The 13,973-nt window shown below is 46.8% G+C and overlaps 8 protein-coding genes across 8 annotated transcripts; 4 read left to right on the top strand and 4 right to left on the bottom strand.

Moving 5' to 3' along the window:
- Nucleotides 1-33: 33 nt before the first annotated feature.
- On the top strand, nucleotides 34-1,863 carry OGAPODRAFT_75965 (uncharacterized protein; the record flags this gene model as incomplete). The annotated part of the gene is made up of 1 exon (XM_018356108.1): nucleotides 34-1,863. The coding sequence occupies exon 1, from the start codon at nucleotides 235-237 to the stop codon at nucleotides 1,861-1,863; it is 1,629 nt and encodes a 542-aa protein (XP_018211320.1). The 5' UTR covers nucleotides 34-234.
- Nucleotides 1,864-1,872: 9 nt separating this feature from the next.
- Nucleotides 1,873-3,514, bottom strand: OGAPODRAFT_16113 (uncharacterized protein). The gene has a single exon (XM_018354188.1). The coding sequence runs from the start codon at nucleotides 3,430-3,432 to the stop codon at nucleotides 1,933-1,935; it is 1,500 nt and encodes a 499-aa protein (XP_018211321.1). The 5' UTR covers nucleotides 3,433-3,514; the 3' UTR covers nucleotides 1,873-1,932.
- A 69-nt stretch (nucleotides 3,515-3,583) lies between these two features.
- Nucleotides 3,584-4,418, bottom strand: OGAPODRAFT_86973 (uncharacterized protein). Its single transcript, XM_018356853.1, has one exon. The coding sequence runs from the start codon at nucleotides 4,399-4,401 to the stop codon at nucleotides 3,616-3,618; it is 786 nt and encodes a 261-aa protein (XP_018211322.1). The 5' UTR covers nucleotides 4,402-4,418; the 3' UTR covers nucleotides 3,584-3,615.
- A 309-nt stretch (nucleotides 4,419-4,727) lies between these two features.
- OGAPODRAFT_16115 (uncharacterized protein) lies at nucleotides 4,728-5,511 on the top strand. Its single transcript, XM_018354189.1, has one exon. It carries the CDS (start codon nucleotides 4,763-4,765, stop codon nucleotides 5,474-5,476), a length of 714 nt encoding a protein of 237 aa, XP_018211323.1. The 5' UTR covers nucleotides 4,728-4,762; the 3' UTR covers nucleotides 5,477-5,511.
- On the bottom strand, nucleotides 5,507-7,444 carry OGAPODRAFT_16116 (uncharacterized protein). Its single transcript, XM_018354190.1, has 2 exons — nucleotides 7,369-7,444; nucleotides 5,507-7,333 (listed from the first exon to the last, which is right to left on the bottom strand). The coding sequence occupies exons 1-2, from the start codon at nucleotides 7,369-7,371 to the stop codon at nucleotides 5,570-5,572; spliced, it is 1,767 nt and encodes a 588-aa protein (XP_018211324.1). The 5' UTR covers nucleotides 7,372-7,444; the 3' UTR covers nucleotides 5,507-5,569.
- A 497-nt stretch (nucleotides 7,445-7,941) lies between these two features.
- OGAPODRAFT_93400 (uncharacterized protein) lies at nucleotides 7,942-12,409 on the bottom strand. The gene has a single exon (XM_018357332.1). The coding sequence runs from the start codon at nucleotides 12,279-12,281 to the stop codon at nucleotides 11,412-11,414; it is 870 nt and encodes a 289-aa protein (XP_018211326.1). The 5' UTR covers nucleotides 12,282-12,409; the 3' UTR covers nucleotides 7,942-11,411.
- OGAPODRAFT_16117 (uncharacterized protein) lies at nucleotides 7,942-12,410 on the top strand. Its single transcript, XM_018354191.1, has one exon. The coding sequence runs from the start codon at nucleotides 7,967-7,969 to the stop codon at nucleotides 11,321-11,323; it is 3,357 nt and encodes a 1,118-aa protein (XP_018211325.1). The 5' UTR covers nucleotides 7,942-7,966; the 3' UTR covers nucleotides 11,324-12,410.
- A 538-nt stretch (nucleotides 12,411-12,948) lies between these two features.
- OGAPODRAFT_93401 (uncharacterized protein) lies at nucleotides 12,949-13,968 on the top strand (the record flags this gene model as incomplete). Its single annotated transcript, XM_018357333.1, has 1 exon — nucleotides 12,949-13,968. The coding sequence occupies one exon, from the start codon at nucleotides 12,949-12,951 to the stop codon at nucleotides 13,966-13,968; it is 1,020 nt and encodes a 339-aa protein (XP_018211327.1).
- Between the last annotated feature and the right edge of the window lie 5 nt (nucleotides 13,969-13,973).

Raw genomic sequence — 13,973 nt, forward strand, 5'->3', positions numbered from 1 at the left:
TCCCAGCTTTTATAGCTTGTTTCTAAAGGCCGGGTAATTGTCACCACCCGGTAAGGTTTGGTAGCCGGCCAAGTGTTCACTGCTGACGGTATGAAAAACCTCACGGATTTGTGCTCCATGCTACAATGTGCGACAATGATACTGGGTAACAATTTCTGGTGACCTGGAAATAGTGAAAGGGGCTTTGGAATCTTCATAATTTCTGCTAGATTTTGTTCCTGGAATTTGGGAAGAATGGATAATGAGTTCCATTTAAGTGAATTCAAGAGCATCAAAAAGCTTGGATCGGGCCGCTTTGGCAAGGTGCTATTGGTTGCCACATCCAGAGACCACCATATTTCGGATTTAGCCAGTGTCAATGGAGAGTTTTATTATGCAATAAAGATAGTAGGCAACACGAAACTGGACAAGCCGATTCTCAATCTGTCGAATGTATCCAACATCAACCGAGTAAAGAACGAGGTTCGCATTATCAAGCTACTGCGCAGTTTTCAACATCCCAACATTCTTCAATCGTACAGCATAATCAACCACTCATCCAACAATCGAGTATACTTTATCAGTGAATACTGTTCCATCGGAGAGCTGAATCGCACTAATTTTGCAACCTATCCGGCAGCAAAGGACAAGATGGAAAACGTGCAGACCAAGCTCCGAGACGTGGTCAATGGTTTGGAGTTTCTCCATCTGCAGAGTATTATACACAGAGACATTAAGCCATCCAACTTACTGGTTGATCACCATGGCAGGGTCAAGATTTCAGACTTTGGAACATGCTATAAGCTCACAGGAAACGCATTAGAAGACAACTTCGAGGTGTTCAAAAAGATTGTGGGGACGCCGCTGTTTATAGCGCCCGAGATCTGCGAAAATGAAAATACAAAGGAGCAGACTCGAGGTAAGTCTGGGTTCTCGCTATTCAAATTCAAAAGAGAGAAAGAGTCCGATCCGGGATACAAGATTGATGTTTGGTCTTTGGGAATCACTCTATTTTATCTCTTCTTCGAGACATTCCCTTTCTACAATGAGAACGAGTTCAAATTGTTCCACGATGTGGTTGAAAAAGACATTGTGTTCCCCTCGTTCGCAGAATGCTACACGCTAAAAAGACTTATTGATGCTAACTACGGCTACGACTACAACTCAAAACTCGTGTCATACTTTAAGTCTCTCATTGATCTGTTGCGCAAAATGCTGGAAAAGAAGCCAGAAAATCGGGTCACATTAAAATCCGTCAAAACGCACAAGTTGCTGAAATATTTTGTTGATTCGAAAACCCATCAAGCATATCTCAAACTCAACGATAATGTGCTCAAGAGATCTGGCAGCTCGGGCCACCTGTTGCGCAATTCTCGCTCCGGAGACCTGCTCAGCGATTTCGACGAGGTGGCAGACACGTCGCGTTTCAAAGGATTTTCCAGGTTGTTGAATCTGTCGGGCTCTGGGACGCCAGAATCAGACTTGTCAGAGACCTCTGTCATCAACAACTCTGTTGTCTCGCTGCCTATCAACACCAAACACCACCATCTTCAGAATGCCAACGAACACCAAATCAATAAGCCTGTTGCGCCTTTCGTTGCTCCACAAGCTGCCAAAAACAGAAATTCTGTCAACACAATCAACTCTTTACCCACCAAGCTCACCGAGGTGGTCACGCCCGACCTCCAGAGCCCGCTTCTCGCACAACCAACTTTTGCTCCGCCAAAAATATACTCGACAAGCTCTGCCGCCTCAACAGGCTCCAGCACGACATCATTGAGTAAGCTGAAGGTCAGCAATAGAGTGAACTTCAAAGAGGTGCTCGGAGAAAACTATAATTCGCGCAAAATGTACACGATGGACCAATATTTAAGTAAGGATTAATAGAGCATGGGTGCATAGTTTTATTCATTCACGCATAGAATTTACAAAAAATGAATTCTCGCAGCACACTCAAATAATCAAGTGAGAGCCACGGTACTGGAACTTAGAGCCAGCCTGGCCAAGAGCATCCACCGTCTTCTGTCTAGCAGGGAAATCATCCAGAGACTTGGCGTAGGTTGCGACAGAGTGCGCAATGAGCTTTGTGTTGACCATAAATGCATCGTAAGCAAGGTTGCTGAGATTGTCACACAGGCTATGGTAACAAGGGTCCAGGACCTCACCATTGAACGCATTCTTTTTCTCTGCACCGGCAGCAATTCCTCCACCTGGGATTCCATTTTCAATGAACCCAACATAGTCGGATCTGCCATCAAATGGAATGAGAACATAATCCAGCCCCTTCGACTCGTAGTAATCGATGTACAGATTCTTCAATTCCTCCGATCCAACTGGATTCACAGCGTTCGAAGCATTATAGACCTCGTACTCATAGTTTGGAGATGCCATCATGTCGTAATCCATAAAAAGTCTAATTTTGAAGTTCTCTTCGGGGGAAAGTGTCTCTGCATAGTAGTTGGAGCCAAGAAGTCCTTCTTCTTCAGCAGCCCACCATGCAAATCTCACCTTGTTATTGACCTTGAATTTAGACAATTGCTTGGCAACCTCCAACAAGGAAATCGTACCTGATCCATCGTCGTTAATCCCTGGGCCAGCAGCAACGCTATCAGAGTGAGCACCAAGCATGACAATATTGTCAGGATCACCCTCAACTGTCTCTGCAATGACATTCAAGGTATGGATTTCTCCAACAAACGAGTCGACCATCACAGAGGCGTTCAACGAGGTGTTGCGCAAAAGGGAAGCATACTTTTCACCCTCTAGCTTGGAAATCCCAACAGTGGGAGCAACAACAACTCCTTTAGGAGAAACGCCCAAAGTTCCCCTAATACTTCCTTCCTCATTGTTGTAAATGATGGCGGCCTTGGCACCAAGACTACCGGCATTTTGGGATTTCTTGCCGAACGGACACTCACCTCTTTGAACTAGAACAATCGAGCCCTCGGTGTCTTCGGGAAAGTCCGAAAGATCGCATCCATTGTTGGAGACAAGGACTAAAGGCCCGCTCACATAATACTTGTTTGGAGTAGGTGGGCTCATATCCATCTCGGTTAGCGAATCTGGTTTCGTGCCGTTAATAAATGCCCCCAGGCTGTATATCTCACTCATATAAGCGGGAAATTTTTGAACGGAGACATTGTAGTATCCGCCAAGTTTGTAAATCTCCTTCTTGATGTAGTCGATTGTTTTCCAGTGGCCCTTCGAACCAATGACTCTTGTTGGATGTCCAAATTGAGCCACAGAGTGCTCAGCAATCTTAAGAAGGTCCTCCGCTCTGCTTCTTAGGGCATCTTCAATAATGAGTCCTTGCAATGTCTCAGAGTCGACTTCTGGTAAAACGTCTTCCTGGTGAAGGTCCATATTGAGGACTTGTTGCTCCGTTCCCACAAGCGGCACGGCAGCTGCCACAGAGGCTGAAACTCCGGCTAATAGCAAAGTGGACAATCTCATAGCAAATAATAAAAACGAATGTAAAGTTCCGAAAGAGAGATAGCGGCTGTGCAGCTGAACGAATCGCTTTCCAAGGGCAAATAGGTGCTTCTTTGAAACTATTTTATTATCAAAAAAAAGTCAGTCATACGCCCATTCAGATAAGAAATGTGGCTCTTTAACAACCTTACACCGTCACAATATTTAAACTAATAGCACTGCGTTCACGACTCCGTCTCTATCTGGTTCGTTGGTGATTTGGGCGTATTTACCCCAGACGACCTTACCTCCTGCGGTCACCATTCCCATTTCAGACACGTTAACTTCGATAATGGTTCCCTTGGTGAGCACACCTAGGGTGGTGTACATCGGCGACTGAGGATTCTTCTTGACGGACAAAATAGGTAGCAAAACCGTTACCTTCAGCTCTGGATGCGTCACGTTTGCCTTTTTCTGTCTTAATGCGGATGGGCGAATAATTCTTTCCAGCTTCACTGGTCTTCTAGTAAATCCTTCACCAACAAATGTGTGCTTGGTAATCATTCTCTTCCACGATTTGGACTTGGACTTTCCGGTCTTCACCACCTTGAACATCTCTTCTTCACTGATACCGCGCACTTTCGGTAGCGGAACAGAAAATTTGTCTGCTTTCTCCATTCTCTTTTGTTTAAGCGAGGATGTGATGGCCTTTGCTGTAGTCTGTTGCTGTCTGTCTAACAAATATGTAGGTAATGCTTCTCCGTCGTCCTCCTTTGGTTTCTTTGGACCCTTAACCTTGCTCTCCTCGTGGGCCTTGATCTTCTTGCGCATAGCCACCTTCTCAGAGTAACGCTTCTTGGCAAATTGCTTTCCCTTCCATCCCTTCAAGGTCTGGGCATTTTCGGCAACCTTGTGAAGCTCTCTGGCCTCTCTCTTTCTTTTGCGCTCTTCATAGTCCAGCCGCCTTCCGTGCTGCTTAATGTGTTGCTCAATATACTCGTTCTGAGGCATCTTGAATAATGTATATCAAGAGATAAAAAAATACACTTAAAAATTTTTTTGTCACGGCGGTGCATAAAATTTTAGATCTGAAAAAATACTTAATCCCATGTCTGTGAAAGAGCTTCTTAAATCGATCACGGAATCGATCGAGCTAACGTCGTCCTCCTTGGACAACGTGGTGTCATATTTGGAAGATTCTGAGAAAATCCCAGATCTTGTGCAGTCGCTGGTTCAAGAGTCGGAGTCTTCTCAGGAAGTGGAAGGGGTCTCCCTGCTCTCTCTAAAGAACAACAGCATGATATCATACATTAATAATCTTTTGGTCATTCTTGGATCCCGCATCAGCCTAATCAAAGATGGAGACACAGAGATGTTTGATAAGGCTGTTAAGAATAGCATAGTTCAGAGAGTTACCTTAGATAGAGGTGTCAAACCTTTAGAAAAAAAACTCAACTATCAGCTCGACAAGTTGGTGAGTGCATACCAGCGTCGAGAGAAAGAGCAGAATGAAGTAAGGGAAAAAGTGCATGAGATGGTGCATTACGATTCCAGCGAGGACAGTGAGGACAATGAGGATGAGGACGAAGGGTTAAACTACAGGCCAGACGCATCTGCGTTCATGAAGAAAGACTCAAAGCAAGAAACATCGGAAAAAGAAGAGGACAATGGAAAGTACCGTCCACCGAAAATTGCTGCCGTTTTACCTCCACAGACGTTCTCCGAATCCGACACTACGCACAAACGCCGCCGAAACCTGCAATCCATGGATGAGTATTTGGAAGAGCTTAGCGAAGCACCCGCTGTGGAGGCTTCCATTGGCTCTACGATCGTGAACAAAGGACGAGACATGAAGACGAAGCGCCAGTTGGAGAAGGAGGCCGAAATTCAACGCTACGAAGAAGAGAATTTCACTCGTCTTCCTGCTTCGCAAGTAAAGATGTCCGCAAAGGAAAAGCGCAAAAAGCAACAAAACGAGTTCTTTGGAGAAGACTGGAGCATGTTTGATAACTCCAGGGACGTGACGACCGAGAAGAAGCGCAAGAGACTCAGTGCATGGGAGCGTGCAAAGCGTAGAAAGGACTAGGATAGAGTTCTAAATCTCATGTTCATACAAAAAAAAATACACCATATTCCAAAGTAGTCACAAACCATCTCGTCTCGAGTCATAAGCCATGTATCATAAAAATCTTTCCGCGTCGCTAGGACGCACGCATTGCAAATCGATAGGAGGCAACAGTTGAGATGTGCCCTCCAAATTCTTGTCGGCATCGTTGAGGATGCCCATAACCTTATTGTGGATGCGCTTACCAAATGATGCGTGTCGGACCATCGGCAGCATTGGCTTGATGGCGAGTGCGAATCTCAGTTTGTTGTCGGGCGAAGAATTGTCCATGGCGGTCTGCACCACGTAGTTTCCAAACTGGTCTTTCACCAGGACTCCCAAAACCTGAGGTTGCAAAAGAGCGTCCACCAAAGGGTTGAAGCCGTGGTCGAATTTAATCTTGAGACACTTTTCCACCACGTTTGAGGAGAATTTCTGAGTGGAAAGGTCGTTAATGAAGGGCACCATGATTTTCACGAGCTCAGAGTTCAAAGACGGGATGTCTAACGAAATCAGGAACTGGACCACGTAGTTGCCAAATTGGTCCTGCATCAGCTGGTACGAGTTTGCGACGATCTCAGAGCCCAATTGCAACACCTGCTGGTGGTTGCACCTGTTTAGCAATTTCTGCAAAACGCAGCAGCCGTGCTTGTGGGTGGAAATCTTGACTATGTTGTTACAGATAGCGTCAATAATGAACTGCAAGTTGTCATTCTGAAACTTGGCGATGCATTTCTGGACCACGTGATTGCCGTTTAAGTCCTGAATTAGATCGACAACGTGCGGAGTCAAGCAGTTCTGCAACAGATGATAATGGCCAGAGGTCGAAAGACAGTCAATGAGCTTCTGGCAAGCACGAGTGCCGTGCTGATTTCTGCAGATGGTATGAATAAGCGGGGCGATATTGGTGAGAATCAGCTTGAGCTCTTCAGCGCTCGCATTGAGAATGATCTTCTGTATGAGATAGTTACCAAAAGGGTCCATCATAAGCTCTATTGAGTGCTGGTGGACCTCTTTAAAGATCAACGGGTAGTTTTCTCCAAAATCCTCGTCAATTTTCTTCTGCAAAAAACGACAGCCAAACTGGTCTTTCGACAAGGCCAGAATATCGGTGGAGTCGTCTAGCACCGTTGGGTACGAGGATATGCTTTTGCGAGAACTCTGTTGTGGAGCACCTTGTGGTGGCGATATAGTCAAATTTTGAAATTGTTTTTCAAACGAAGGCACGCCGATCGGGCCTTGAAATGACATGAAGCGGTTTCTGGTAAGCTTTTGCTGTTGTACAGGCTCCTCTGGAGCCGGGACATAATTGGAATCAATGGTGGCAGGAAGCCCTAAGCTGTCGAGCTCGGGGATATTGTAAGCAGCGCCCAGCGCATTGGTGCTAGAAGACCCCCATGGAGAGTAGAGCTTAAAATTGGGAGGCTGATTCCAGATAGTGTTGGAAAATGAGCTCTTCCGAGACTGCGAATCCATAGTGCCAGGCTGTTGGGTGAAGTAGTCCGGAGGAGTAAGCGGTTCTGCTGTGGCATTTGCAGCGCCGATATATATATCCGAAATTGTAGTACTGCTTCCGCCGACGCCATGGGTCAGAGAGCCAGGGGTCGGGTTCAAGATCGAAGAGTTGAGAGAGGAGAGCGAATTGTGATGATGATGGGTGTAATGTGTGTAATTGTCTGCTCCTTCCGGAGACATAAAAACTTGCGCCGTAGGGGTGGACATTAGGCCAGGGGATAGCCGGGGCATTTGACTGAGGTCCTTGATGTTCTTGGAGAACTCGTTCAAAGAGAGGGTGGACGTCTTTTCGCGTGGAGCGGTGGACTTGTCATAGTCGAATTGCTTTGGAGTCAGCGCGCAATTATTATAATACTTACCATAATGTGAGCGCCAGGAGATACGATGGATCAGAGATGCGAATTATACTATACTTGTAGCAACTAATGGGCCGTTCTAAAAAAAGGAAGATCAATTAATGTCTCATTGGACTTTTTCGTTGTTGAACACTCTGTTCTAGCCTGCACGCCTCGCCTAAAAAGAAAATTCCTGTTCCCAATAGCCGGTTTGCACGGGTGAGTTAAAATATTACGGATCATCTTGATCTCAAATTATTGTTGCAGGGAGGAGTGGATTCATGCACATCCGTGCACCGCGTGACCAGTTCCCGTACAACCTTAATCTTCTTGGGATGGCTGCTGCATATGCATGACTGGGCTAGATTTTTCGTCTTTTGGGTACAGCAATCCTTGAGGAAGGAGGCAGTGCAGGTGCTTGTCGTTTCCATGATTAGATAAGTGAAAAGCGAAACCAGTCGTGAAAATAAAAAAAGAAAAAAAGCAGGCAGTGACACGTCGACCGACCAACCGACCTCACGTCCGGAAAGACCACTGCGTCGATAGTCGCTGTTAATGCCTGCAATTTTGGAAACCCCCTTTTAAACAACTGGACCTCAACCTGTACTATTAGACATAAAACATGGCCTCTGTATTTTTGGGAGTCTATGTCGCTCTGTACGACTATCAGGCTCAGAACGATGAGGAGCTTTCCATACAGGAGAATGATCTTCTTTATCTTCTCGAAAAATCCGATATAGATGACTGGTGGAAAGTGAAAAAGAGAGTCGTCGACGCAGACGTCGAAGAACCCTCAGGGCTGGTTCCCAGCACCTACATCGAGCCGGCAAAGGTGATAGGTCATGCTACAGCCTTGTACGACTATGATAAACAGACAGAAGAAGAGCTTTCTTTCACTGAAGGAACCCAATTCGACGTTTACGATACGTCTGATCAAAACTGGACTCTTGTTGGCTCGAATGGTCAGCAATTCGGATTTGTGCCTGCTAATTACATAGAGATGGGACAGACTCAGCAGCCTACCTCTCAAGTGCCACAGGTGTCTTCTTATGGGTCTAATAGCGCTCTGAAAGACTTCCCTCCTCCTCCGCAGAAAGCCGACTTACGTCAAGACAGAGCTCCATCGATCGAATCTCCTGCTCCACAGATGCCTGTCAGACCAAATCTCACCGGGTCTGCGCCTTCTCCAGACGAGGAAGCGCCTCCTCCAATGCCTTCCAGACCGAGAAGCAGCACCGTTAATTCCAGAAGAAGCGTGGTTTCCGATACCTATGCGGAGTCTCGGTATTCGGATGGTGCGCCGACCACTCAGGAGAACGATGCATTCGTGAAGGACGACTTTTTCACCTGGACGGTTTATGAAATTGACGGTAGGAAGAAAAAGAAGGCCACGTTTGCAATTGGCAACTCGTCGATTTTTATCACCCCTAGTGGATCATCGGATTCTAGAGATTGGAGCATCAACGATTTGATCAATTACAGCCATGAGAAGAAACATGTGTTTCTAGATTTCAAGAATCCAAGTGCTTCTTATGAGTTACATGCCGGAACGAAAGATTCCGCCGAGGCCATTGTGTCAATCTTGGGCGATCTCAAGGGCATGGCCTCTATGAGTGCCCTGAAAGATGTCAAGGAGGCATCAATTCCCAATACGAAGAAACAAGGAAAGATCATATACGACTTCGAGGCCGCCTCTCCGGATGAGCTTACTTGTTTTGAGGGTGACACCGTCAACATTATCAACGACAAAAAGAGCAAGGACTGGTGGATGGTGCAGAACGCAGAAACCGGAGAACAAGGCGTGGTCCCTTCAAACTATGTCAAGGTTATCAGTCCAAGCTCTGGATCTGCTGCGGCAGCTGGTCTGAGGTCTCTTTTTTCCAGAAAAGGCTCCTCCTCGTCTTTGAGTCCTAAGAAGAAACGTGCTGAGAAGGAGAGGAAAAAGGAGGCAGAAAGAGAATTGGCTATTGAAAGAGAGGAATTGGAAAGACAGAGACGCCGCCAACAACGCAAAGAGAGGGAGCTTAGAGACCGTTCTGAAAGAGAGAGAATCAGAAAAGCGGACGAAAGGGAAAGAGAAAAAAGAGCCAAATCCGGGTCTAAGCACAAGGACTCCTCAAAGCCCAATCCTTACCGTGTTCGTACTTGGATCGACAGATCTGGTGCGTTCAAGGTTGAGGCCGAATTTCTGGGATGTTCTGATGGTAAGATCCATTTGCATAAAGTGAATGGTGTCAAGATCGCTGTTGCTGCTCAGAAGTTGTCTGTTGAGGACTTGGAGTTTGTGGAAAGAATTACAGGTATGTCCCTGGAGTCTTACAAGGACAAAAAGCCATCACCTCCTCAACGATCAGAGCCTGCTCCAGCTGTGACTGCAGCTCCAGAAAAACCTAAGAGCTCAGCAATACCTTTCAATGAAAAATTGTATGAATTTTGGTTCGACTTCTTTGTCACTTGTGGCGTGGACGCAAACGTCTGTGATAAGTATGCGAGAAATTTCACTACAGAGCAGATGGACGAGGCCATCATGGCAGACATCGATGCTCCTTTGATGAGGACACTTGGACTTAAAGAAGGAGACATCTTGAGAGTTAACAAGTATTTGGATAATAAGTTCAACCGCAAGCCAGAGCCTCTCTCGACTCAGCCAACTAATGGCGGCCTTTTCAGTACCAATGACGGCTCGTTGAAGACTAACAAGGCAAATGCATCGACAGACTCTGTAAACGGCCAAAATCTGAAGCAGCAATTTGAGGACGACGCCTGGTCGCTGAAACCCGCTGCTAAGACGGGCGAATCCAAGACTGTGACGCCACAGCTCACCGGGTCGATCCAGGACTTAGTCAACATCAAGCCAATGGAACCAACGAAGAGTGGCGTTACCGACTCTTCATCTTCAGGTCCTGCGCCTCAAAAGCCTGCTTCGACAGGTTCGACCAGCACCCTTCCAACTGTTACTCCTCAGAAGACTTCTGGCACTCTGAACCCACAACTGACAGCCATGCAGACAGGCGCCTTGATGGCAATGCCTACAGGTTTCATGCCTATTACCATGGTTCCTATGCTTACAGGACAACCCACAGGCTTGATACCTTTGCAACCAACAGGAAAGATCATTCCACCCACTACTTTTGCTCAAAAGACCGGAGGCGCCATGCCAGCCACTACCTTTGCTCAAAAGACAGGTGGTTTCATGCCTGTGACCACTTTCGGTTCTCTTGCTCAGCCTCAGCCCACGGGAGGTTTGGTGCCTCTGCAGCCAACGGGTCTGGTGATTAACAAGACAGGAGGAATGCAAAGAACTGGAGGTAATCTGGTGCCTTTGCAGACCAGCTTCCCGGCTATGCAGGCTACTATGAGAACTGGCGGTTTGATGGGTCAACCAACAGGTGCTTTTGGCCAGCAGACGCTCATGCCAAGCGGTGTGATGGGACAGCAGACCGGGTTTCAGAATGGTGGCTTGAGCCAACCAGCTGGTTTCCAATCCGGATATCAGCCAGGTTTCCAACCAGGCTTCCAACCAGGCTTTCAACCAAGCTTGCAAACCGGTCTTCAGACTGGAACATTGCCTACACAGCCTGCCGGATTGCAAAATGGGCTGACCGGTCAACGTACTGGCTTTGTTCCTCAGAGCCAATTCGGCATGAACCAACTCAGCAACATGTTTGCGCAAACTTCGCTCGGTGGCCCAACAGGTACGAATTACATGAACACGGGCCTGAATATGAACGGTATGAATGCTGGATTCAACACCATGTCCAACCCAGCTGCGAACTTCAGCACGGGCATGAATATGAATGGCATGGGCCAGCTCCCACCAACCAGCTTCAATTCTTCGTTCAATGAGCCTTTAACGTCGCAGCCAACTGGAGTGGGCTTTGGCAATGCCCCTTCCACATCTTTTGGGCTGCAAAGTCAACCTACTGGCAAAAGAGCCAATTTGGCTAATGCTACCGCAGATAATCCGTTTGGATTTTAAAAGTTCTATAAGTACAATTAGTCAATTCGTATACACTTCAAAGCCGAAATAAATAGAGAAAATTCAAGCTGGTGGATATTTAAAAGGATCAGTGTTTGACTGAGGCGGCCGCAGCAGCAGCTGCCACAGCGGCTGCTGTGGCCTCAGAGTCGTCGGTCAACCCTTCGTCTTTGGACTGCACGTCATTTCCATCTGGGAGGAACTCGATAGGTTCTCCGTTGGCGTTGAACAGGTGATTAGGAAGCGACCCGTAAAGCCAGAATAAACCTTTGTTTTTCTTGATCCGGTAATTCTCCAGCAGCCGAACAACATCTTCTTCCGTGACGCCAGGGTTCCGTTTAGCCTCACTCTCAATGAATTCGATCACCTTCTTTCTTCTCTGAGCACTTTTGGCAATCCTTCCACGTCTCCACCTAGTACCGTACCTTCTTTCGAGCGATTTCAACGGTTCCTGATTTCTGTAGCCTATATTCCACTCCTCCCAAAGATCCTGGACGGATTTTGCTCTAGAATTGAGATCGACCTCGGGCAAGTTGGCGTCGTTCGAGTACGACTTCCCTGAATGGTCCAGCTCGTCATCTTGCAAAGATTCTGACATGGTCTTTTGTTTTTTGACGGCACCGAGAGAATCCTGCTCTAATCCATGTTTCGGAAGACCGTTCTGTGCCTGCTGTGCGACCTGGAACATCATCAGTCTTGCATCAATATCTTTCGCCGATATCTTTGAATCACCTCCATTTTGTTGTTGGTTGGACTCGTACGTATCTGAGAGCGTGGCAGCAAGAGTTGCAATGGAGCCAGCCTTATTCCTCAGCTCTGCCAAAGAGTTTGAAATGGAGTCGAATGAGGTGGCAATCGATTCCGACAAATCTTTGAGTTGGGTCAAGAAAAGTGTGTTGAGGTGTTCCGACGTGTTAGGCACGTTGGGCTGCGCAATCCTTTCGTCTTCATTCGACATTGTTTGTTTATGTTTTCAGTAGTCCCGTCGATAGTCGAATTGAAGAAATAATACCAGTTGATGGTAGCGTGTTGAAACAAGTTTGTTTGTGACTGCTTTGCAAGCTATAACGATGATGACAAACAGCTAAAGCGGTGGTTCGAAGGTCCTGATAAAAACAAAAGCCGGAAGATATGCTGGCGACACTAACAAGCGATTAAAAATGACAAAGGGGGAGAACGTCCGACGCGACGATTGGACTACTGGACGATTTTCATTGGACGAAATTCCGCAAAAGAAAAGCGGTGGGGCAAAATTGCAGGAGAGCAAAAAAAGGGGATGCATTCGGTAGCACTAAACAAGCACATCAATTGAAGCTACGGAAATGATGAGGAGAGCTATAACATTCACATCTTCTGAAAAATAAGCAAAGACAGAGGTTCGGACTGGTGATTCTTTATTTGCCCTTCTCAAAGGCCTAAAAGACTTGAACTTGATTTCACGATGTGGCTCACCTTGCCGATTTTAGTCTCTCCCGCTCCACAAACGTATCCACAGGTCTCTGGGCTTATGCACATGAACTCGCGGAAACTTATATGCTGGTAAAAGCTTTATTCTCCTGCCACAAAAATCTGGCCTCACCAGCCACAAACGCGTTTATCCAGCACCCCAAACAAAAACAATATTTATGGACTGGTTTAGGAAAAAGAACGACGAGGACTCGTTAGAACTAAGAAAATCTCAGGCGGCAAACGCAAAGGTGAAGCTAACAGATATGCTCTACAATGGTGGAAAACTCCAGCCTGATCAGACAGTTTTTTCGAGCGAGGGAGAAAAGAAAGCAGGAGAGTTCAGCGCGGAGCTCAATCGCCAACTCAAAGAGAAGGAGGAGCGGATATTGCGAAATAAGCGAATCAGAAGCAGGGAAGAACCACTAAAAGAGAACGTCAATGCTCGTCCAGGGCTCGAACTAGAAAAGGTCGAATTGCAGGAGCTTAGACGCCGAGTGAGCAAGCTGGAAGGGTTATTAGAGGACGAGCGGCTCCGACGCGGGCTCCTGGAACGGAAGCTGGGCGAGGAAAGAAGAGAATTGGAGATGCAGAGAGACGAGCTTGAGAGACGTAAGCAAGATTTGAGTGCGAACGAAAATGAGCAGGGGTCGCGGATCGAGAGGCTCCAACGAAGATACGAGGAGATCATACAGGAAAGCGAGTCTTGGAAAATTGAAAAGAAAAGGCTGGAGGCCAAACTTGATGCTAAAAATAGGGAATACAGACAGTTAGAGCAGAAGTTGGGAGACCAGCGGCTTTTGCAGCGCAAGACAGAAAAGCTGGAATCCGTAATTGAAAGGCAGGACACCGAGATCAGAAAACTTAAAAATATGCTCAGAGCTAAAGAGGAGGAATGCGAGGACTTGCTGGTGAAAAACAGACAGCTGAAAAGAAAAGTCCAGAACTTAGAGAATAGCGTCCCATCTGCGAGAAAACCAGAGCCCGCAATAGAGTCGACCCTGGACACAGAGCTGCTACACATGCTTTCCCTGAGCGAGATAATCAGGGATGCCGGAAAACAGCGCCAGTCCTCCGATGTCAAGGAAGCAGACTACGACTTACTGGAAAGTCCGTCACTGTGGGCTCAATCACCATCCACAACAACTCTGTTCCGTTCCAAGCCAGCAGAAAACACGGACTATTTGCTAAACTTGTAATGTAC

The sequence above is a fragment of the Ogataea polymorpha genome (assembly GCF_001664045.1).
Source record: "Ogataea polymorpha strain NCYC 495 leu1.1 chromosome Unknown OGAPOscaffold_3, whole genome shotgun sequence".
NCBI lineage: Eukaryota > Fungi > Ascomycota > Pichiomycetes > Pichiales > Pichiaceae > Ogataea > Ogataea polymorpha.